Below are 25,208 nucleotides of genomic sequence, written 5' to 3' on the forward strand. Positions count from 1 at the left end.
TCATACAATGATAAACACGGGAAATGTAGTTACACAACATCCTGTTTTCGCTACTGCTCACCATAAAATCGTCGAAACTAAAACTACATATCCCAGAATGCACCTCACAATTTGCCGGCGTACTGTCCAGTCTGCCAGAAACTGAAAGGAATGAGTGGTGTTCAAAACCAGTGGAATTAACTCTGCCGGCTGTAAAACCTTCAGGTTAGTGATATTTAAAGTGACCATTCTCTATAGTATCTATATTAATGTGCTTTACATAATAGATTTAATCTAGCGCACGATATCTGGCGATTTAAAAGAGACTGTAAATAAAACTTGCAGATGTGACAGGTAGCATAACTGAATGAGGCAAGTTGTTGGACTTATGGAAATGTACTGACACGTTTTGGTATATAATCAACACAATATATCGTCCACAACTATAAAGTGTATACAGTGTAGAAATCATGTTTACGTAATACTTAAAAATGTCTCTTAGTGGTCTTTATGACTTGTAGCTAGCACATTGTAAGCATGTTAGTTTAAAATGTAGACAAACATTTGCTGTACAGTAGTCAACATTTGAAGTGGATCAAAATATTTCATCAAACTTGTTCTTAAACTATTGAAGAACACATTATAATATTAATAAATCGTCACCTTAGAATTATAAGGTTCTATCTGACATTTTTGTCAAAATTGAGTTATTGACAAATTCTTATTAAATGATACCCTATTTACATCATGGGATGTTTTTTTATCAGTTGTTTACATTTCAGGACTTTTTATTTAAAAAACAAATGTTACACACATACTGTCTGCTATGGAATGCAAAAACTTTGAAGCTCAATATCTCAAAATCATTCAGAACGCAGATAGAACCTTATAATTTCAAGGTGACTAAATGCTGAAAAGTTGACCTAATCAAATGTAGACTACTGTATGTCATATATGCCACCTTTACATTTTAATCCAGTAAATAAGTTTGTCATGTTGTAACTGATAAAGAATTTTAATAAAGTGCTGTTCAGTTTATGTTGGGGTAGCACATAAAACATATACAGTAAATGTCCCCCCAAAATAATACTCATTTAAGTGTACATTTCTTTTTCAGGTGCATCATGTGGGCACGGGTGGGTCTCGTGGGTTCAGTGGCCCTCGGGTCAGTGTTCTGGTTTCAAAAGAATAAAACTGAAGCCTCTCCATATGAGCTCAAATTAATTCAGGTTTTATTCCGACATGGAGCGAGGACGCCACTGAAATCCATACCAGATGTTTTGGAGGTATGTTTGGGTGATGAGTGCTCTTCTCAGGCCAGAGTTTTAATGTGGGCTTAAGGTGAAATGCTGACAAACTTTTTCAGTTATACAAATCTCAGAGGAATTTAGAGAATGCACAAATGGGCCATTTATTCCTAATTGTTTAGACGCTTGTAATTTGTCGGCCTCAATCTTAACAGTATGCTTCTTACTGAGAGACAGTGGCACTGTCATATTGTAATAGTCTACATGTTGATGCCAGCTTTATCTAGTGTTATGTCTTCCTAGGCACAATGGTCCCCTGAGCTACTTGAAGCGCCTGCGCACACAAAAATAGACTATATGGTTACAGACCTGGAGGGCGGGCCCAGACCACCAGCTCCTGTGGAGGACAGCTACAGAGCCAAAATATTGACAGTAAGTTTATGTTTAAGTATTTGCGCCACATTTTTGCTTTATATAATGAAAAACACTGTGGTGTCCAACTTTAAAGTTAAGTGAAGGTTCTTTTTTCATTCACGTGACTTCTTATTATATATAAATGAATCCATCACAAGTGAGAATAAATCATTTCACAATGTTATCCTCATCTTGGAGCATAAACTTATGTCGATGAAAGATAATTATAGTCATTTTTCGTCTTAAAGAGCAAATCCCTTGCATCATATTGTATATTACATAAAGCTTTTTGAATAGAGTAGAAAATGAAACACCATGTTTTTATGAAATGGAATGCTCCACAAAGAAACATTGGATTTCAACATTTTTTGCTCATTTCCAGGTTGCAGAAATGTAAATAGGTTATATAATGGTAATAGAACTTAGTATAACTGGAGTTATGGTTAAAACAGTCTCTAAATAAATAATTGTAAATATGATTTAATTGATAGTACAGACATTGCGCAGAAAAGACAGTATTACATAAAATAAGGATATTTATTACCAATATTTTATGCCTGGTTACTTTTCACCCACCCTGTAGTGTCATTTTCAGGCATGTTTAGACTGTTGGGGACATGTTTGGAATTAAGTGGGTTGATTATGTCTGCCATTTACTGTGTAAACCATAGCAGTCTTAACTCTGTTTAGGTGAAAATTTTGCCAGCCTGTCATATTAAGAAAAAAGATGATACTATATTTTTTAATTCCTGCTTCTATAGGGTGGAACTTATCCAGGTCAGCTGACCACAATAGGCATGCAGCAGCTGTATGATCTGGGAGTGAGGTTACGAAAGAAATACATCCAGGAGGAGCCCTTTCTTACGCCTACTTTCAACCCTAAAGAAGTATAGTGAGTGCAGTTGATGATTGTGTATTGAAATATGTATATTTTATTGCACCATTTGCAAAAATGTCACCTTAAATTGCGTCTTACTAAGGAGGAAGAATGAGTAACACTTAAATTATACACCTATGCCATTGGCCACTATATTAGGTACACCTGCTTGTTAGGTCCAACTGCTCGTTCACATAGCCAATCACACGGCAGCAACTCAATGAAGTTCAAAACAACACATGAGAATGGGGAAGAAAGGTGATTTAAGTGACTTTGAATGATGGTTGGTGACAGACGGGCTGGTCTGAGTATTTCAGAAACTGCTGATCTACTGGGATTTTCACGCACAACCATCTCTAGGGTTTACAGAGAATGGTCCGAAAAAAAGAAAATAACCAGTGAGCTGCAGTTCTGTGGGCGCAAATGCCATGTTGATGCCAGAGGTCAGAGGAGAATGGCCAGACTGGTTCCAGCTGATAGAAAAGCAACAGTAACTCAAATAGCCAGTTGTTACAACCGAGGTATGCAGTAAAGCATCTCCGAACGCACAACAGGTCCAACCTTGAGACAGACGGGCTACAACAGCAGAAGGCCACACCAGGTGCCACTCCTGTCAGCTAAGAACAGAAAACTAGGGCTACATTTCACACAGAATTTGATGTCAACAACATGAAAGCATTGATCCATCCTGCCTTGTATCAACGGTTCAGGCTGCTGGTGGTGGTGTAACGGTGTGGGGGATATTTTCTTGGCACACTTTGGGTCCATTAGTACCAATTGAGCATCGTGTCAACGGCACAGCCTACCTGAGTATTGTTGATGACCATGTCCATCCCTTTATGACCAGTGTACTCATCTTCTGATGGCTACTTCCAGCAGGATAACGTGTCATGTCATAAAGCGTGAATCATCTCAGACTGGTTTCTTGACCATGACAATGAGTTCACTGTACTCAAAGGGCCTCCACAGTCACGAGATCTCAATTCAATAGAGCACCTTTGGGATGTGGTGTAACGGGAGATTCGCATCATGGATGTGCAGCTGACAAATCTGCAGCAACTGCGTGATGTTATCATGTCAATATGAACTAAAATCTCTGAGGAATATTTTCAGTACCTTGTTAAATCTATGCCACGAAGGATTAAGGCAGTTCTGAAGGCAAAAGGGGGTAAAAACCTGGTACTAGTAAGACATACCTAATAAAATGGCCAGTAAGTATATACTTATAGTGATGTTTTTTTGTTTAATTGACTCCCACATAATGTCAACATTTTCAAGACCATTACTAAAATAAAAGGTTGTGTATAACTACTAATAGATGTATTTTTTTATTAATTAACAATTGCAAACATTAGGATGCATTAGCTATTTCATTAATTAAGGTAATGTATTTTACTGTTGTTACCAAAAAAATATATGTTGAATTTGTTTATGACTTTAAGTTGCTGTACTGATTTACAGCATTCGCTCTACCAACATTGTACGCACCATTGAGTCAGCTAAGTGTTTGGTGGCTGGATTGTTTCAACAGGAGCAGGCAGGTAAGGTGCATCTCAGCTTCACTTTTTGTGTGGTTTGCTGGATTAATTGACGAGATGAACATTACACACTCCTGTGTTTGCCTTTCCATGTTTGATTTTCTCTACTTTAAGGTGTTGTGTCCATCCTCACCGATAAGGCTGAGAAGGAAGTCCTCTATCCCAACTATCATGGATGCAAGCTGCTCAAGATGCTCATCGGGTAAAACTGAACAAACAACAACTTTCATAGAGAACCACTCATAGTGATCTGTTGTTCATTTTGGAAACAAAAAGGAATAGTACTATACACTGACTGTCAGTTTACTCACCTTTTCTTCAGTTTAGTTGGTATAAAAGACTAGTCTTTATGATTCACAAAATACATCAACAGCTATTGTCATGTTCACAGTCAAAAAGCACATAGAGGAAAAACAAAATTAATATCTGTGGCTGATGATACATTTTGGTCTTACGAAGCGAAAAGATTGCTCTGTAATAAACAGAATACTGTATCCTGTATGTACAGTTGAAGTCAGAATTAATAGCCTCCCTTTGAACTATTTTTCTTTTTTAAATGTTTCCCAAATGATGTTTAACAGATCAAGGAAATTTTCACAGTAGATCTGATCATATTTTTTCTTCTGGAGAAAGTCTTATTTGTTTTATTTTGGCTAGAATGAAAGCAGTTTTTTTTATATATATATATATATATTTTATTTAGTTTTAAAATGATTAGCCCCTTTAAGCTAGATATATATTTTGATAGTCTACAAAACAAACCATTGTTATAAAATAACTTGCCTAATTACCCTATCCTGCTTAGTTAACCTCATAAACCAAGTTAAGCCTTTAAACGTCACTTTAAGCTGTATAGAAGTGTATAGAAATGAGCTATTAAAACTATTAAATCAACTGTATGTGTTTAAATGAACATTTTGTTTTATGTGTCTAAGTATGGTTTCCTCAGAGGCATAGAGGGATAGAGATTGTTACAATGGAAGTCCAAAGTGTTCAGTTATCATGTAGAACTCCAATAGTTCGAGTAAGTGCTTTGCGCTGATTCAAATGATCTTAGATAATGTTAAAACATAGAAAATCTTATTTTTAAAAACTCCATACCTTTCAAAAGCGAAAACCCAGTCATCCTCAGCTGTAAATTCTAACTTCCGGGAACTATCATCGCTGTTGAAAAAAAAAATGTTCCAATAAAGTCAACTCCTGTTGCAACTCTCTCTCTCTCTCTATGGCTGTAGTTTTCCCATACTCATAGTTTTTGCTTTGCATTTCACTTATACAAGTGTGCACACACACACAGTTGTAGAAGCAGTTTGGGGTTCGGTGCTTTGCTCAGATTGTGGTATTGAGAGTGGAACAGGTCATTTTTTTCCTTCTCCTACATTTCCTTCCAGAGCTGAGACTCAAACTTTTCACTTTTGGGTCATTGGTTCACAAGCCTGACTCTGTAACCTTTATTTTTTTCAGAATCTTTTGATTTCATAAAAATATTTTTGTTTACCTGAAAGAATATTTCTATAAGACATTTCCAAACATGATAGTTTGAATAATTTAATTCTAATAACTAATTTCTTTACACATTAGCTTAACCGTTCACCAGAAGTTTATTTCTATGGGAAGAAACACTAGTGGGCTTACTGTAGACAATCAAAAAAATAAATAAATGTTTGGTTAAGAGGGCTAATAATATTGGCCTGAAAAAAATAAATAAATCACAGGAGGGCTAATAATTTCCACTTTAACACTCACCGTATTCAACATTTAAAGTGTATATATACACATTTCATAATAGTATATATCAACATTATAGCTCTGTATGAGTAAAATGAGGATTGGCTTGTGATTGGTTGAACACTGTCTGGAATTGACTATGGTCCATCAAATGTAGCAATCGTTGGGCAGAATCATCCACACTTCCTGACATTGCTGCAGACCTGCAGAACATCCAGGACGATTTGGGTGTGGATGCTCAACAGCGTCTCGACTTCATCCTCATCCGAGATGACATGGTGGCCAGAGAGGTAATGTTCCCATTGCTGATACCTTGTACCGGTGCATCCACATTGGCATTGTTTCTCAGATAATTCAGTTCCATTATTGATCCTAGACCCATGGCCTGCCACTTCCTACAGTTCTGGAGCAGTGGAGAAGTACCATAGAGCAGAGAGCAGTCGATATGATATACCACATCTATGAGCCCAGTAAAAGGTGAGTACACAGTCAAGTACATGTCTCTCAAATGTTGAAGAAATGTATTTTTAAGTTTATAAGTATGACATTTTTTGTGCTACCATTGAAATCTAATGAAATTTCAAGTATCAAGTGTTCAAAAAAACCAGCAAATGCTCTTTTCACATAAAGGAAAATACTATTCTATTGACCTTATTCTGCAATGCGGAAGTGTGCTTGTTTTTGCGATTAGTTTATAATTTCCGATTCAATTGCCTATTAAGGAATGATTAATGGCAGAAAACAGACAAACTACTTGCTCTACATTATAGCTATACATAAAAGAAGGAGAATATAATTAGAAAATATCCGTTTGCAGCATAACAAGCTGTTTTTGATGTCTAAAATTCCATAGAAGTGAATGAGACAGGAAGTCTCGAGCCAAAAAGATTCAAATGGCTGCTCACTCATAAGAGTAAGGTCAATATATTTCAATATTTATATTTAAATTTTCAATGGGGCTGGATTGATGTTGTGTTGCAAAAACATAAATTACTTTATCTGAAGAAAAAAAAGTGCCAGAAATTCCATCAAATTCATTATTCTTGTAAAAGCATTTCTAATGTACTCCATCTGGGTAAAGTCTAGATGGGATACATGGTTGGCCGGAAGTGGGATATGCACGTTAATATAGCAGCATTTCTTATGACACTGTATAACAATAGTTCATATTTTTACAGTACTGTGATGGTTGGGTTTAGAGTTGGGGGTAGACGTTAAAAATACAATTTTTTGGGGGGTAATTTAATAGATAGCAGAAATCATACTCGGTACAACTGTTTTTACGTTACTGTGATGGTTGGGTTTAGGGTTGGGGTGGGGGTAGGTGATAATAAAATACAATTTATTGGGTAATTTAATAGATAGCAAAAATTATACTCTGTACAACTGTTTTTAAGTTACTGTGATGGTTGGGTTTACTGTCAGGGTGAATGTTAATCTAATAAAATTAATGGGAAATATAATAAATCATTTTCGTTAACTTCCGGCCATAGCCATATCTGATCTAGCAACAACACTCCATCTGCCTTATTTTGGCCAATCTGCTACGGTAGCTGCGCCTTAAATTCAAGTTATAGAGAAATTACCAACCTACTTCACACCAGTTCCCGGTTGTGAAAAATACCGGCTGCAATAGCAAACATGTGGTGTTGTGCAGTAGGATGCCAAATTCGACCGCAGACGTCAACTAAAAGGATCTGAATAGGGTGACAACCTAATTTGTACAGCTTCGTCTTCCTTCCTTGTCTTTGGCTAGGCAGAACCTCGGTTTTTAGCACTACAAAGTTTTAAATCTGGTAATCATGGAACATTATTTCCTGCACATGACCACACAGAACACAAATGTAGGCATCCAAAAACTTGTAGGCCTTTAACTTCTCTCTTGTAAAATCACTTGGAGTTTCAGTGGGATAGTTGTATATTTGATGCTGGATGCTTGGCCATTTCATTGTATCCAATATTTATTGGGAGGGTGCTATCGCAAATGGACCTGTCAGACGAATGCCGCTCACTTAACTGTTAATTTTGCTGAATCACTGTGCTTATTACTGGGTGACAAGCTGTTATAATACGCTGAAAGCATTATGTAAATAATATATATATAATATGTAATCAATATAACTTCTCTCTAATACAACAACAAACTCAGAAACGCATCGGATGTCATTCCTTCGCTGTAAATGCTAGCACTGGCAAGTTTTTTCTCAAACCTTGCTGCGCGCGCATCCTGAGTGTTTACAAACCGGTAATTCATCTATTGGTCACCCTGGAAAGTGATTGACAGATTGTTTTAATAGCGTTGTGAAGACTCAATGTTTACTCCTTTGGGATAAACTCATGAATTGTATATTTTTAAGACGTTTGGAAAATGTATTTGAACAAAAAAATATTACTTACACCAAACTTTAAGGCCTCAAATATACGTTCAAGGACTGCAAATATGCGTATGTGTTTTTGTTTTTCCTCAGGCAGAATTTGCAGATGTGCGTGGGTCCACTATTGAACATGCTCGTAACCAACATGGAGGACAAAATACAAAGCTCCCCCTCTAAACAAGACAGGTACATTCATTTTAATCAATAATTGAAACTCGTCTTGCTTTTCCTGATGCATTTGTTAAAACACCCTCCTGCAGTTACAATTAAAAACAGTATAGTTCAGCCAAAAATGAAATTGTACTCACTTATTACTCTCCTTCAACAGGTTTCAAACTTTTATGAGTTCTGGTCTTCTGTTGAACACAAAAGAAGATATTCTGAAGAAAGCTAAACATCTGGAACCATCAACTTCCATAGTAGGAAAAAGGTACTATGGAAGTTAATGGTTACAGGTTTACAGCATTTTTCAAAATATCTTCTTTTTGTGTTTAACTGACAAAAGAAACTGCTGCTGTCTACTGTTTCCAGACAGTAAATGCCAGTCAGAAAACTCTAGATTTGCTGCCCCATAGTGGACAGACTGTAAAAGTCCAGCTGAAAGAGCTTATTTAATGACGGTGTATGGGAATTGATGTTTGTGTATTATTGTGCGTGTTTAATGACCCAGAAAGCTGTTCCTGTACTCTGTGCACGACACCACTCTGATGCCATGTCTGATGGCTTTGGGGGTTTTTGACATGAAGTGGCCACCGTATGCAGCTGACATCACACTGGAGCTTTACCAGCACCGGCAAACTAACCAGCACTATGTAAAAGTCTCTTACATTGACCAGGTAACATACAACAAACACGCCTAGCCTAGCATACAAAACTTGTTTTTAATGTTCGGCAAGTTCGCTTACAAAATATACAGTTGAAGTCAAAATGATTCGCCCTTCTGGGACTTTTTTTCCCCTTTTTCAAATATTTCCCAAATGATATATAACAGAGCAGTACATTTCTCGCAGTATTTCCTATAATATTTTTCCATCTGGTGAAAGTCTTATTTGTTTTATTTCAGCTGGAATAAAAGCAGTTTTGAATTTTTACAAAGGATTAAGCAATGTTTTAAACAATAAACAATATTTTAGTTTTGATTGTCTACAGAACAAATCATTAGGGCTGTGCAATTAATCGAAATCAAATCACGTTTTGAAACGTAGCTAAACGTAGCTAATCGCAAGAGGCTGTGATATGAAATATATTTATTTTATTTTATTTCCCCCGCCTAGAGCAAATGCGTGACTGCCATCTGTGTGTGATAGTCTTACAAGCCAATTGAGTAAACACAATTGAGTGATGAGTGTCTTGCTAAAAAGTCAACTGAAAGTATTGCAAGTGACACTTAATCTAGTAGCAAGCAACAGCAAAGTACAATTTCAGGCTTGTTTCAGCCATGTTAGTTTGCAGAGTGTTATGCATTTTATAATTATTATTATTTGTTTTTATAATAAAGCTACACTATCTCCCTAATTACAGTTCAACTTGTTTACAGAAAGGTAAGATCATTTTGTTTGTGTTTACTGTTTGCTCTAGACCAGGGGTGTTCGAACTCGGTCCTGGAGGGCTGGTTTCCTGCTTAGTTTAGCTCCAACTTGCTTCAACACACCTGCCAGGAAGTTTCTAATATATGTAGTATGAGCTTGATTAGTTGGTTCAGGTGTGTTTGATTAGGGTTGGAGCTAAACTCTCCAGGACACCGGTCCTCCAGGACAGAGTTTAGACACCCCTGGTCTAGACAAAAATGAGTGTTTCATTTGTGAATATTTTAAAATAAATTTGATTAATTGTTTAAGGGGCGAGGCAGTGGCGCAGTAGGTAGTGCTGTCGCCTCACAGCAAGAAAGTCGCTGGTTCGAACCTCGGCTCAGTTGGCGTTTCTGTGTGGAGTTTGCATGTTCTCCCTACCTTTGCGTGGGTTTCCTCCGGGTGCTCCGGTTTCCCCCACAGTCCAAAAACATGTGGTACAGGTGAATTGGGTAGGCTAAATTGTCCGTAGTGTATGAGTGTGTGTGTGTGTATGTTTCCCAGAGATGGGTTGCGGCTGGAAGGGCATCCGCTGCGTAAAAACTTACTGGATAAGTTGGCGGTTAATTCCGCTGTGGCGACCCTGGATTAATAAAGGGACTAAGCCGACAAGAAATGAATGAATAAATGTTTAAGTTAATATCTTTCCAGTTCCTTTTTTTAACTAACACTCACTGCATTTTAGCAGTAAAAAGCTACGATACAGAATATTGAGCTGAAGCTCATCTACAAAATTAAATCAAAATCAGTCAAAAATAAATAAATGTAAAAAAATAATAATGAAAATTATTTAAAAAAATGCAATTAGATTTTTCCTCTAAATTGCACAGCCCTACAAACCATTGTTATAAAATAACTTGCCTAATTAATCCACTTAAGCCTTTACATTTTTAACTTACTTATTAATTAAAATATTATTTATTGTCATCATGGCCAAGATAAAAGAAATGGGTTATTATAATTATCATGTTTATAAATGTGTTGAAAAAATATCTTCCAGAAATTGGGGGAAAGTAAACGGGGCGAATAATTCAGGAGGGCTAATAACTCTGACTTCAACTGTACATCAGGAAATCTGACCATAGACATTTGAACATTTTATTTATATGACTAAAACTTGGCTTAACTTAATTTACCAACATTAGAAACAATTATTGTTATCAAAACTATTTATATTGTTTCTTTGCTGTCATTTTTTGTTGTGATGTCCAGATTTAAAGCCTTTACTGTTAAAGAGTCAAAGACGTTTTAATATAGTGCTTAGTCTTGTTATGTATTTTAATAAGCCTTTATACAAAAATGTATTATAATTTAAAAGATTATACGTCTTGCTGATAAATGGGTAAACTTTGTTGTTTAAATGATAGCGGCAGCATATGGAGATTTGAAATAATTCATATTTAGAGATTCTATTTAAGTATTTTTTTACTTTAATGTGCTTACAGGACCAAAAAATCCCAGGCTGCAGTAACATCTACTGCCCAATAGATGAGTTTAAGGCGGCAATGGCTGTTCATTCTCTACCTGACGACCGTTACTATGCGCTCTGTGAAAGTGCAGATGACAAGCGCAAACTCTGATCTTCCAACAGCTCTCAACTCCCAGAAAACCAAGATTTTTTGGATTTGTCTGGGCTAAAAAACCTGGAGCTTTGGTCTCTTTTACATGGACTCAAATGTTTATATTCACATAGACCAGTATTATGGATGATGAATGAATGAAACAAACAGGAAAATGATGTTTATCACAGGTTGATGACATTGACACGTCATAATATTGAGCATACATTTTATGAGCCAAAATATTAATAGTGTGTGTGAATTTATTCAAAAGGGAGGTAGTTTGTAACATTTTTATTAGGTGCCTTCATTTTTTTCAGTGTCAGTCATCTGAAACTGCTCCAGAATTTTGCTGCAAACTCATTTTTAATAATGACATTTGATGTTTAAGCATCTGATTAAGCGCTGATAATGGTAATATGCAAGTTAAACTGGTGAACACTTTCTTACATGTTCACTACCACTATGCATATTAAATTATACACAATTAAAAAGAAATGTTTTAAACGTTATACCTTCTTTCTTTTTCTTTTTTTAAAAAATGGGATTAGTGTGATAAACCAAAACACCTGAAAGTACAGACACACACGATGCAAAGGTGTAAATTTTAAAATGCAAAATTTATTTATATGGCTATTTGGTCGTTCTACATTTTAAACTTGTGTTTTCAGACAAAACACCTCAACATTTAAAACTTCATATAAGTCCATTGCATTTTGTGTTAAAGAAGGATATGCATAAAAAGTCAGACAAGGAATTATCAAAGGAGGAGGAGGAGAAAGGGGGGAACAAAATCACATTAGACATTTTGGGATTCCCTTGTTTTGAAAGACACAGTAACTCTCAAATTGAAAAGTTGTAGTCAAACAAATGTTTTCACAAAATGGCATCTAACCATTCTGTGATTTCTAGAACAACTCGAACCCCATTTACCCAACCTTCATTGAAAAATTCCTGACTAATTTCTGTAAGAGGTTTCTCTAAAACATTGCCAGACAGTCCATCGGCTCCACTCCAACAATCATTCAAGTACATCCCAGTCCATCGCTTCTTTCTTAGGTTTCAAAACAAAGCTAACATTAAGTGCACTCAAGATTATGCCATTTATAAAAAATAATCATAATAATAATAACAATAGTAATAACAACTGTAGTAATTACATTAGTATTAACAAATTTAAAGCATTCTAAACATTTCTCATTATACACATATATCACCTTGACTATCAGGCTTCGCCCCTGAGAAAAAAACATCATGGGTTCAAGTTCAGCTTCAACATATCTGTATCAATTCCGAAGCAACTTCAGTTTAGTTACTTAAATAACAACAACAATTATTGAGCAAAAAGACCACTTAAACCATCATCAAATTATTTACATCAATAAACTCAACCTTATTGTCATTCGTCACAGATCCTTGGTATTTACAGCGTTATTTAAAGAACAAAGCTTTGTTCCTCTTCATTTTATCCTGTAGCTTTTCGCCTAAAATTTGAAAGCCGTACATTAAAACGCTTGTGGAAATAAATGAAAACCCAAAGATTGAGACATCTGTAGATTACAGACTGACCTCACTGAGCAGCAATGCACTGGCGGCATTTGTAGAGCTTGGTATTGTGTGTCCTTATGTGATTTCTCACATTTCTCTGTCTGAAGAACGTCTTGCTGCATAACTGCAAGAGAGAGAATGAAGTATGAAAAAAGGACGAAGCCAGATACAGAACTACAAAGCCAGAGCGGTTAAGATGGCTGACATACAGTTTTTTCTGTTAAATAAAGAGTAGGCCGAAATGATGGAGTGAACACAGAGAAATTGGTTTGGGATCCAACTTAAATCCTGTGCTCTACCAATAACCTACTCCAACTCCAAATGATGCTCTTTTACTCAAAGGAAAATAAATCATCTGCACCCCAAATTTTAGCTCCCTAAAGTAGATAGACAAGCTTTCATCACCAATAGATCATGTTATTTATTTATTGCCACATATACATAAAAATATCACATAATTAAAACAAATTCGTATTATAATAAAAAATTACTTAAATATCTAAAATAATAATAAATAAAATTCACACAAAAAATATTCAAAGTTAAATAGGATTTTCAGTTTAATTTTTGTTAAATAGTTTAAGATTCGTCCTGGTCATACCTTTTTAAAAAATATCTTTTTTAAAAAGTGCTCTCCTTATAAAAATTTTGTCCAATGGTAATCAAACTTTCACATTCCAACAAAATGTGTTTCATGGTAAAAGCAGCTTGGCAGTAATTACATTTAGGTGGTGCTTCGTTATTCAGTAGATACAAATACAAGTCAATGAGTCAACCTAGAATGTTCTATTCGACATCTAGTATAGACAGTTTGTTTATGATTGATCTCAAAATTATAATTTGCAAAGTGTCTTTCATTTATTTCCAGGTTAATTTCATGTCATTTATTATTTATGCAGTTTTCCCCAATAGACCATGTTTAGGGATGTAAACTAAAACAATGTTCCCAATGTATTTCCTGTTTTACATTTTTAATTTCTATAGCTTCTGAGAATCCAAAAAGAACCACATAATGATAAATAATGTTATGATAGCTGTTTTAACATTAATGAAATGGTCTATATAGACATGAATATAGAATCTTCTCACAGTATTAATATCAAACACTTGACTGAAGTTATGAGGGGAGTTTGGGGTAAAAGTATGTTGTTATATGTGGTAGTTTCACTTGCACAGGGTTTCTGCAGGTTTCACCAAGGTAAATTTAAGACTTTTAAAACATTATGAATGTTATTGTACCATTATGAAATGCTACACTTACACAGGACTAAATGCTAAGGAGTTTTTTTTTTTTTTTTTGAATATCCCAGTTAGAGATTTTTACTTGCCCTATCAAAAAAAAAAAACATTAAATTAATAAGAATTATTTTGTTTGAATATTTTTAATTAATTTTCAAATATACCCATTTACAAACCCTTTAACTCTTACTTTTACTTCAGTCTTCAATAATAATAATTTAATAATAATAATAAATACAGGTCAGGTCAATATCCTTAGCAGTAAATAAATGAAGAACTTTTAAGCAAATGTTACTGTAAAGAAAGCAATTAAATGCTATTTTTAAATAAAGAGTTTTATTGAGATGGACTGTTGCTGATTGTATGGGTGTTAATGGCCAGATTGGGTAGCTATGCGTGAAAATTAAGACCTGTTAAAAAAAAGATTTAAGACCTACAACACAACATTTCAGTAGATTTAAGACCTTTTAAGTTCTAAAATTTAGCTTTTGAGATTGAAGACATTTTAAGACCCCGCGTACACCCTGCTTGCAGCTTTTACTACACAATACAGATCATTAGTTTACTAAGAAGCTACACAAACAGCTGTCATTATCACAGAAGGACTATCATAATCGTTTGATTAAATCAAATTAATTTTTAAAACCGTTTTTGCGTAGTTTATCAGTGAATTGTGACTCAAACTCTGCTCCCTGAATGCAAATGCTGGAGGTTGTACTGACAAAATGGGCATGAAAATCACCTGTTAATAACGCAGCCCAACAGTAGATATACACAGGTCTCACAGTTCAGTTCGTTATCAAAGATATGTCGATATCACATTGGACTGCATCCTCAGTTTTACTCAAATAAAAGCAGTTAGGTATAAGAACTGAACCATTCATTTTACCTGTCCAAAGAAAGCTATTTTCTTGAATTTATCAAACCTAAAATAACAACATGTTCAACATTGTGTTCCGCCTTTCCCAGATGTGGGCTTTTAAAATAGTAGCAGTTTTAATTACTTGCAAATGCGTCTTGCCTCCTTTGCCATAGTATGCTACAGCAACAAATTAGGTAATTTGGTCTGTTACTGAACTGATACTAAATCATCTTCATCTGAATGATGATGCACTAAAGTATAGGTCTCAAACTCAATTCCTTGAGGGCCACAGCTCTGCACAGTTTGGCTCCAACTTCAAATAATCAAGGTGTTTAAAAGAGTCATGAACACCTTCATTAGTTGGATCAGCTGTGTTTGATTAGGGCTGGAGCAAAACTGCGCAGAGCTGCGGCCAACCAGGAATTGAGTTTGAAACCTTTGCACTATAGACACTGTAGATGCACTGATGTCATCCCATTTTACATACCGGGCAGGGCCAGTGTTTGCCTTCAATATGCTTGATCTGGTGCATTATAAGGGCATCACAGTCCCTGTAGGAGGCTCTACACTGCAGGCAAGCATGTGGGCCTTTGGAGGACTTGTCTTGAGGACCCTTCTGCTGTTTCAGACGTGACTGTCGGATAGATTCCAGTAGGACGGAACGGCGACTGCTTAGAGGAAGCAGCTTATTTACATTCTACAAAGACAAAAAAAATAAATAAGTGTCTTTTTATGTTTATTACTAGTTTAAATTTAGCATCATTCTTTCCAATGACTGACAAGTGTTTATAAAATAGACTGCACAAATGTTTATAAAATAGTAACGTAGTATGTGAATAAACATCATGAATTGCTAGCATGAGAAAAACCTTTCCTCACCTTTGTCTTTGTAGGCTCTTTTGTCACTTTGCAACTCCTCTTACTGACCTGGGGGTGTCTTGAACTTCGGCTAACGTGTGATGTGTTCGTTTCATTTCTCTCCGTCTTCACTTGAATGCCAATCCTTTGGGAAAAGGGTGATTGTCTGTTGCCAAGTCCAGCCCAGTGAGGCCCATTTAGACCCGTCCGATCTGGCATTAACCTGGCCCTTAACCGATCTTTCTTCCCAGGTGACAAATCACAATTGGAACTACTTCCGTGAGACACTGACCGAGTCAGGTAGATGTCCACACTCTCCTCCTCTCGTTTGATGCCACTTGGTGGTCGACAGAGGCCAAAGAGGAAGCCTTGATCCAACAGTTTGACGGGTGGTTTGCTCTGACGCTTTCCCAAATCTGAGGGATCATTAGTTGGGAATGGCTGTGCTAGGGGCAATGGGTCAGCTGGCTCTTCCTTTATGGTTTTGTAAAGAGGATGGCTATGAAGATGCTGATGGTTGGAACCATCCCAGTTCATAACATTATACTGAACCTCGGGAGTCTTTTTTCTGGTTGCACATTTCATAACCTTTCTATTCTCCTTTACCTGTGTTCCTCTTTCTGTTCTGCTGTGTCTTCCTTGAGGTATTCCTGAAACACGACTGCATTTTGTTTTGCTTTCCACTTGTTTTGAACTCTTAGGTTTGCCTGTTGGCCCAGGTTTGTGCCGCGACATTGTTGTGGCTACCCTTACAGTGCGATCTGCTGGTGGGCGACCCCTACGTCCTACTCCTTTAGATGGAGTTCCCTGGGAGCTGCAGACAGTATTGCGACGATGAATAGGCTGCAGGATGGCACTGCCTGAAGAGTCTCGTTTTATTCTAAGCATAGTGCTTTTTGAAGGGGAAGAGGGATTGTGTGCTGGTCCTCGACCTCTTCGTGCAGGTGAAGAAGGTGCTTTGTCTTGATTTTTGTGGAGACGTCTGATAGGACAATCGATTGCACTGGAGTCTGTCTGCAGCAATGATCTGCTACGTGTAGTTCTTGTAATTGTTTGAACAGGATCATGTCTTTTCCTTTTAGACCTTTGTTGATTCCAAGATTCTTGGAGTTCTACTTTCACTGGTCTGTTCAGCAAGTCCATTCTGCTCATGTCACAGAGAGACAGAGTAGGATTAACAGCAGCAAGTACCCCTAAACTCGTCCCAAAGCTCAGTGGGACATCTTGTGCACGAGGTTTACGTCGAGCTGTGAGCGAATAGTCACTGATTTTTAACTTCCTTAGTCGTTTTTTCTGGCCCCAGCCAGACAGTTCCTCTGGACCTGGAACTAAAGATTTTCTCCGCAAGCCAAGAAAGCTAAGAAGGCGGTATTTCTCCTGAGCACGTGGGCTATGCACCTCATCCTGAGGGACTTGTTTACATACATCCTCCTCCACATCCTCCTGCTTTACATTTAGTGAGGTAACACGAGTGAAAGATTTTGCCTGAGACTTGGACGAAGTCGCTGAGATTTCATACTGGGGCTTGTATACCCGGTAAGAAGAGGTCTTCTTCTTTCTTTTGGTAGAGAGGTCAATTTTGGGCAGGAGTCTGCGCAAAGCAAGTGCAGCGCCAGGTGAAGAACGAAGCAGACGACGTGATGGAGAGGAAGAACGAGTTGATGTGCAAGGAGATGTTGAGATGACAGATGATGTAGGGCGGGTGGATGTTTTTTTCTTGCAGGATGGAGATTTGAAGTCCATAAGTTTCATTCTGCGATTTGGACTGCACGGAAAGCAGTTTTCCTCAACTTGAAAACTAGACAGGGGTTGGCACTGAAACTGAGGGTTTGAGGTTTCTGTTTCAGACTCATCTGTCAGCCTATCAACAGTGTGCTCTCTGTACTGTGCTTGGATGCAACAGGAAGAACCTGAGCCTTCTCCTTCCTCATTTGGTCTCCTCCTCTTGTGTCCCACTTTCCCCCCTGAAGTTAAGGAGTGCTCTTTCCTAATAGGTCCAGCCACTGAATTATTTGGTTCTCCGGGAATACTCAGCAGGGGGTGTAACTGGCAAGTTTCTCGCTCCCTTTTGATAGCAGAGCAAGCCTCGAGAGCAGGCCACATGCGTAGATGGCGGGCCATGGTACAAACCTCTGTCAAAATATCCAGATTCAGATTGAGGGTGGAAGTGTAACAGAACTCTAAGAGAGCAAGCAAGCTCTGTTCACTGAAACCTGTATGAACAAGATAAATGATAACAGATTAAAGGGCAGAACTAAAGACATTTTATGTACTGAAATAAGATCATGATAGTCTAAAAAAGATAAGGATTTGCTGGAACACAAATTTGACAGATTCTGTAAAGTAAAAAAAAAACTAATAGTAAATAGGTTACTAGAATTTGGTGGAAGGTGTGGAATAAGCTAAATTTTAGTAATACCCTTTTTATATAAATACGTGTATGAACAAACACTGATTTAGAAAGTGGTTTAGCTTGAATATGTACTGCACCAATACCTGTGAGGTCAACATGTGACTGGGGATCAGTGGCTGAGTCCATTTCAGTAAATAACTCCTGAAAGTATTCACTCACTGCAGCAAGGACTGCCTTATGGGCGACGAAAGACTGGCCGCCACCAGTTTTCAGTGTAATATCACAAAAGAGTCCTGCTTCCCGTTGGCTATTGAGTTTACTTAAGACTTCATGACTATGGGATTCCACCATTCTGGAGATAAGACTTACATCAGAACACTGGAGACAGATAAAAAGTAAACGTAAGAGAGTCATTCAAAACAAGCAGTAAACCTGAATGAGACATGGATAAATGCATTTTTAAAAATTAGTCTTACCACGGATCTTTCAGACTGACTGAGTTGGCATTCCTCACAGCCTAAGACATAGTCTCTGACCTGAAAATACATTCCTAAAAGGAAGAACAACATACAATTAAAAAACTATTACAGAGAACAATTTGTCTGTGTTTCACCTATGTAAAATGAAAGCCAGCTCTCTCAGACTGCTCCAATTCCACAAGTTGCTTAGTTCTGTGTGGGCATAACCCATTCTCTTTCGCTTTCACATTAGACAAAATGGCAACTTGCAGCTTGTGTAGGAATTTCACTTCACAGCAGGTGACTTTTTTGCTTGGCATAAAAATATCAAACGTTTTGAACAGAGAGCTCTATCGTATTAAACCGTTAGAAGTAGAATTTTAATCAACACTATATACATACATACACACACACACACAGTTGCCTACTTTAAATTTTAAATGAAGGGGTCAATAATTTTGGTAAAATTATAGAGTTATCAGCAATTTAGAATTTCATTAGCCACCCCAATTTTTAGTTTAATATGTATATTTTATTCTTAATAAAAATAATTGTTTGCATAGTTTATAACAAATTAATATGACTTGTTTTTTCTTCCTTTCAGCATTGACAAAAAATACTGCTGTTCAGCCCCAGTACACTGAATTGAGAAATTATTGTGCAATTCATTCAGCACTGAAAGTTCAGAACTTTTTATTACTCCCATCACAACAAGTCCCAACTTACCACTGAGTGTGAAGCAAAAGAATAGATCATCCTCCAAACATTTCTCAGAGGACTGTGGAGTAGTGTAGGTTGGAAGTTAAAAGATCTAAATGAAAGCTTGTGTGATTTAACCTCAGAATCATGCTGATCCATGAACTTTTATGACTAGTCACATGACCAATCACACGACTCTTAACCTCAGATTATTCCAATGGGACAGTACCCGAGATAAATGCATTGAAGATTGAGCTAATCAATCAACCATAAGGTCAATACTGTCGGAAATTTACAAGCCCCTGATAGAAAATCAAATGCTAAAACTATCTAAACTTTAGCTGACATTTGCTCCTAATTGTGGAGATCAACCAATCAAGGCGGTTCTAAGGATTATTTTTACTAGTGCATTTTACATCTCTAACAATTATGTCTTAGTTGGTAGTAGTAAGGATAGCCAGATACTCTAATTTTGAATTTGAGACAATACTAGAATGTACCGCCTCAGTATCAATACTAAATTGATACCACATGTGACAAATAACCAGCCTAAAAAATCTAACAAAAAACAGGTTACAATTTATTGAGATAAATATATTATACTTAAAATTATAAATAGATATATAGACAGATTACTTAATACATTAAAAATAAGTTCAATACATTCAAGCCATTAGATTTCATGTTATAGCAAATAAATGATCATCATAAACAGCATTTATTCATCTTGTTTGATATTAGTTATGAGTTTAAACATGGCAACACACTGTGTATTTATTATTAATTCATTAAATATAATTACTGAAATGGAAAACTTTTTTAGGTCAAATAATGTAATGAATTATAACAAAGGTTGATTTACTGTAAAGTTTTATTTTTATCAGTTGAGATTCAATACCACTTGCTCATCCTGATCTTTTTGGTTAATTTAGAGATTGACAGGCGAGTTAATCATTTATCTTTCATAAATTCTGGTTTAATTAACATTTATTATTCACAACTGATCAACAGTAATACATAGGATGAGTAAACAAAAGCTCAAAATCAAGTTATTTCTCTTTTCTATTGACTTTTTAGTTTTCAGATTTATACTATTCATACTATTGACAGCAAATATAGAAAAACTCTTGCTTCAATCAAATTCAATTAATAGTATTTGATTGTTTAAATTGCAAGTGCAAATTAATTATTATAATTATAACCAAAACTAAGCTGGTTCTAGCATATCCTCGTACACATACAAACATACTTACACGTTTGAGCTTTCATTTTACTCATCACATCTTATGTATTTGTGCATTGATGAAGATTCATCTGTTTTATGATTCATAATATATATATATAAGTATTTTTCCAAAACCTGTATACTGTGCATCCTGACTTAGTATCCTAAATAGACATTAATCCAAAGCTAATAGTATGCAAATTACAGGTTCAAAGCTCCTGGAATAACCCAAGGTTAAGTGTCTTAAGTGTTTAATCAACCCAACCCGAATTCAAACCAACCTTTCAGTTACTAGTCCATCACAAAGCTATCATCTAAATACCCAGCATAACAAAAAGTGTATCTGACATTCCAGAAACAGTTGAGGAATTTTAAACATCAAAAGATTTCTTGAGATTAGGTGTCCCTGACAGAGATTCATCATCCCGCCCTCTAAAACCGCTCCAATGCACATTAAAATTTCCTCAAATTAGAGGTTCTGTGTAATTGAAATGCTACATCACAGCCATCTTTATGGGTGCCACTCTCACGACAATCAGTGAAAGTCAGGTGAGTTTAAAAAGATAATGTTGATAAGTGTAACTTGAGTTTTGAGAGATTGACACACTGTTCCCTGTGATTGTTACTCACTTGTAAATAGAGGTATGCCATCTCTGTGCCACTTTGCATGTGTTAAAGGGATAGTTCACCCCAGAATTAAAATTTCCACACCATTTACTCGCACTCAAATGGTTTTAAACTTTTATAAATGTCTTTCTTTTGTTGAACACAAAAAAAAAAAGCTTCTCTTTAGAATGTTAGGAAGTCAATCACTGTTGCTTTCCAACATTCTTCAAAATATCTTGCTCTGTGTTCAATAGAAGAAAGAAACTAAACTGGTATGGAACAATACAATACTTGCTACAGCAGTAGAACATTAAAGGGATAGTTCACACAAAAATTACTATGTTTACATGGACATTAGTAATTGAATTGCTTGCATTAATCTGAATAAGACAATAATGTGATTAAGGTGTTTCCATGACTTGCTTTTTGAATGTTTCTTTTTATAATCCTGTTTTACATGTAATAGTACATAATTCAATTAATGTCACTGCATCACTCCACTATCCACATTTTCTCCGGAGTTTCGTGTGTTTCTTTTTTTATTTTGTCGACTTTAACTGTAGTTTGGCACTTTCACTTTCATTTAGCATTATTTCATTCATGCCCATATGACAAACAATATTGGATGCGAGAATGAACTGCTGAAAGAGTTGTTTTAATGAAGTTTGATACAGCACACCAAATGGGAAAACGCCTTCAATTAAGCCATTTACATGCCTGCAGTGCCTTTAAAGCGACTTTCTCCAAGTCTTAATGGATTATTGGTGTCCATGTAAATGTACTCACTGAAAATTCTGTAATCATTTACCTGCTCCTCACTTGTTCAAAATGTTGTTTTTTTTTTTTTGTTTATTTTGTTTAACTCAAAGGCAGACAACTTTATGGTGAGTAAATGATGACAGAATTACCAATTTGGGGTGAACTATCCCTTTCAGCTAAAATTATATTTTGCTGTAAATGGGTTCATCTTCAGGCCATAAATGATGTAGGTCATATTTTTGTTCTGTAAACCATTAAAAAAGTTTTAGCAGAGTAGAAAAAATAGAACTAAAACAAAATTATTTGTGTCTTATGCTATCAAACTATTAATGATTAAATGTATTAAAGTAAACTTTTAAGCGGTTTCATGACTGTCTGTAGTGCTTTTTGTTACATAATGATATACTGTAATTCACACAGGCATGATCTCACAACGTCATGCTGTTTGTTTATAATGGAGAGGGTGGATGTCTTTTGTATTATTCATTAAAAATGTACTTTTTAGCTACTTTTACACTGAATGCTGCAACTTACAAGTACACTTACATTCATTTGTATGATTTCAAATCGGGAAGACTAACTTATCAGATTCCCAACCTTTTAAGTACATTAGACTGTTTCACGCCCCAGCAAGCATTTTTTTTATTTTTAAAAGATGTCTATTAGATGTCGAATAGATGTCTAAACATAGTTGTCTTGGCTAAAACAAGGCTACATTTGGGTTGTCAGTGAAAATCTAATAGATGAATATAGTAGTATAGGCCAAAACTGGACTAGTCATCAAATAAACCAAATAAATGACTACACATATAATGTCTGTCTAATCTGTCTATTTGACGACTAGTCTAGTTTTGGATTATTCTTAGATGTCTAATAGACTTTCACTGAAAGTCCAAGTTTAGCTTTGTTTTAGCCAAGCTGTCTACATTTAGATGTCTATTAGACGTCTATTAAACACAAAACTGTTTGCTGGGTCCATAAGGAGCAGTAGGAGATTTCATTTTACTTGTTGATTTATATGAATCATCATTAATCCCATTCCCAGCTAAAAATCTTATTTTAAAATTCGAAACATACATCTGATTTATAGCCCGAGGGTGAGTAAATTAACAACCAATTTTTATCTTTGGGTGAACTACTGCTGTATCCCATTGAGCTAATACAAGTCTTCAACCAAGTCAGGTGGATCATTTGCATAAACTTACATAGCCAATAGTCGCTGTTGCACGAAGGATGTTGACAGCTCTCATAAACACATAACGTTACATAGTATTATAAATTTATAAATATAAACAAATTAATACCAATGTTTTGATTAAGTGATTTTGAAGTGACTTTCACGGTGATTATTTAATTAAAAGTTCGGATATAAAACTAATTTAAAACAGGCAGTTCAGTATAGTGTATTGGTAGTAACAAAAATATAATAAGCAACAGGAAAATGACAAACCTTCCCACCAGTAGTGCTCGGCCACCAGCCTGTATGTGTCCTCGAGGGTGTGGTGCGACTTGCCGGGTCTCTTCTCGTGGAAGGTGACAATAGACTGAAGTCGCTTATCTTCAGCCAGAACCTCCCGATACTGGACAAAACCCTTCTCCAACTTTTTGCGGAAAAGCGAGCCGTCGATGACCTCGAAGAGGGCTGAAGTAGAGACGGACGCGCAGTCGCCGTTCACAAATCCCGCGCGTGCCCGCTGCTCGTCCGCTGAGTGTTTAGTAGTGCGAAAGGTGTCATCAGAGTCGTAGGTGCATTCACTTGCCATTTTGACCAGTGTTCTTTCTCAAAACACTCTCACTTTAAGAGCAGCTTGTTTATAATCGTTTCCCCTGTGTGGAAAATGCTGAACTTTTAAAACAGGCTTCATCCACCGACATTGAGACTTCTGTAAATCCAGAGGATGCTCTAAGTGTCTATGAAGTTAAAAGTTCACAGCAAAATCCTCCAAATGAATTTTTAAGAAGCAAGTTAAATCGATTATGAATAAATAACAGTTTCACTATAACAGGTCTCCCGGTTGTTATTGATATGAAACACTGAATTAGAAGTCGAAATATTTCAACGTTACTGTAAAGTCCATCATCTTTGGTGCTTAAGATGTGCCAGACATTTTCACATCCTATCAAACGTAAAAGGCTGCATGAAAGATTGATTTCAAGACAAGCAAATAACACCACCAAAAGCCATTTTCGATCAATGTTGATTATTCAAAATAAATTAAAAAGCGGAGACGCGGATTGCAAGTTTTACAACAGCCCAGCTGTCCTGGGAAACAGAATTAAACAGAATCACGAACAAAAACAAGCCGATGCCAAATATATCGAAATATCCGAATCTGTCAAAACTGCAGTGGTTGTCATCCGTTAACATGAAATTACAATCATTTAGCCAGGTACTTTAGGGCCTCTTTCATAAGATGTAACTACACTTGAGTCAACAATGTGTCACGAACCGCCAACTACGTCATAATAGGAGAGCCAAGCGTCCACATTTGTCGGGCGGGCAGCAGTAAAATCGCGCGGAAGGGTCTTCCTCCTCTCGCGCGTGCAACTTGTGATTTCTTGAACTCGGTCTCTCAGCACGCCGCAGCTAATCTGTCGCGCGACCTATGCGCGAGAAGCGGAGGTCTTCCCGAAACACATCCAAACGCAACGACGGCCTCCAGAACCGACAATATCATCCGTGTGTTCTCCTTAACGGGCTCCGCGTCCGTTCACGTAACGTTAAAGCCAGTCAGATGATTAAATAATCCAATTTTTAACTCGTAGTCCTCTTGTTGGTTACCATTCGTCAACCTAACTTCGCTTCGACGCCCAATTGCCTCACCCCCTCCCTTCCTCGATGCGTATTGGAGTACTCTTTAAAGAACAGCCGCTGAGGACCACGCTATTGGCTATTTGGGCTGTCACTCACCAGACTGTTTTCCCTACTTTTTCCCTACATGACGATAGGTTGTTGACGTCAGCGTTACCTTACTTAGTGTCAAGTTTATCAATATGAAAAGCACAACAAAGCGAAAATATCGTTTCGCCTGGCCTTATTAAATTTGAGCTCTTCACAGACATATAATACAGATATTAATCTGCTTGAGTGTCGAGATCATGTCACAGTTTCGGTTATTATTTATTCATGCATTGGTCTTTGTGGGTGGTTCAGTTCTATTGCCATTTTTCGTATATTTACCAAAAATGAAAGAAGAGGGAACATAAAATAATAAGCTTATGCTTTCAACGAAGCGCTTTTAAAAGTACAGTTCACCCAAACATTTAAATTTACTCACTATTTACTCCCCATCATTTAGTTTCAAAGCGTAATGAG

The 25,208-nt window shown here is 36.5% G+C and overlaps 2 protein-coding genes across 2 annotated transcripts; one reads left to right on the forward strand and one right to left on the reverse strand.

Moving 5' to 3' along the window:
- The first annotated feature begins 150 nt into the window (after positions 1-150).
- Positions 151-11,797, forward strand: acp6 (acid phosphatase 6, lysophosphatidic). The gene is made up of 11 exons (NM_001110380.1): positions 151-204; positions 1,097-1,265; positions 1,530-1,658; positions 2,402-2,532; positions 3,979-4,058; positions 4,170-4,257; positions 5,941-6,073; positions 6,160-6,260; positions 8,252-8,344; positions 8,829-8,994; positions 11,172-11,797. The coding sequence occupies exons 2-11, from the start codon at positions 1,104-1,106 to the stop codon at positions 11,304-11,306; spliced, it is 1,218 nt and encodes a 405-aa protein (NP_001103850.1). The 5' UTR covers positions 151-204; positions 1,097-1,103; the 3' UTR covers positions 11,307-11,797.
- An 89-nt stretch (positions 11,798-11,886) lies between these two features.
- On the reverse strand, positions 11,887-24,725 carry si:dkey-229b18.3. The gene is made up of 7 exons (XM_087267940.1): positions 23,343-24,725; positions 18,622-18,695; positions 18,289-18,523; positions 15,814-18,005; positions 15,422-15,631; positions 12,855-12,957; positions 11,887-12,769 (listed from the first exon to the last, which is right to left on the reverse strand). The coding sequence occupies exons 1-6, from the start codon at positions 23,653-23,655 to the stop codon at positions 12,856-12,858; spliced, it is 3,126 nt and encodes a 1,041-aa protein (XP_087124066.1). The 5' UTR covers positions 23,656-24,725; the 3' UTR covers positions 11,887-12,769; position 12,855.
- Positions 24,726-25,208: the final 483 nt, after the last annotated feature.

The sequence above is a fragment of the Danio rerio genome, chromosome 9, assembly GCF_052040795.2.
Source record: "Danio rerio strain M-AB ecotype USA chromosome 9, GRCz13ab, whole genome shotgun sequence".
NCBI classification, from domain to species: Eukaryota; Metazoa; Chordata; class Actinopteri; order Cypriniformes; family Danionidae; genus Danio; species Danio rerio.

Coding starts and splice junctions, on each gene's coding strand:
- si:dkey-229b18.3 (XM_087267940.1), bottom strand. CDS start 23,655: ATGGCAAGTGAATGCACCTACGACTCTGATGACACCTTTCGCACTACT. Junction 18,524..18,621: donor GTCAGTCTGAAAGATCCGTG/GTAAGACTAATT, acceptor ATCTGTCTCCAG/TGTTCTGATGTAAGTCTTAT. Junction 12,958..15,421: donor GCAAACACTGGCCCTGCCCG/GTATGTAAAATG, acceptor TCTCTCTTGCAG/TTATGCAGCAAGACGTTCTT.
- acp6 (NM_001110380.1), top strand. CDS start 1,104: ATGTGGGCACGGGTGGGTCTCGTGGGTTCAGTGGCCCTCGGGTCAGTG. Junction 4,059..4,169: donor GTTTCAACAGGAGCAGGCAG/GTAAGGTGCATC, acceptor CTCTACTTTAAG/GTGTTGTGTCCATCCTCACC. Junction 8,995..11,171: donor AAGTCTCTTACATTGACCAG/GTAACATACAAC, acceptor ATGTGCTTACAG/GACCAAAAAATCCCAGGCTG.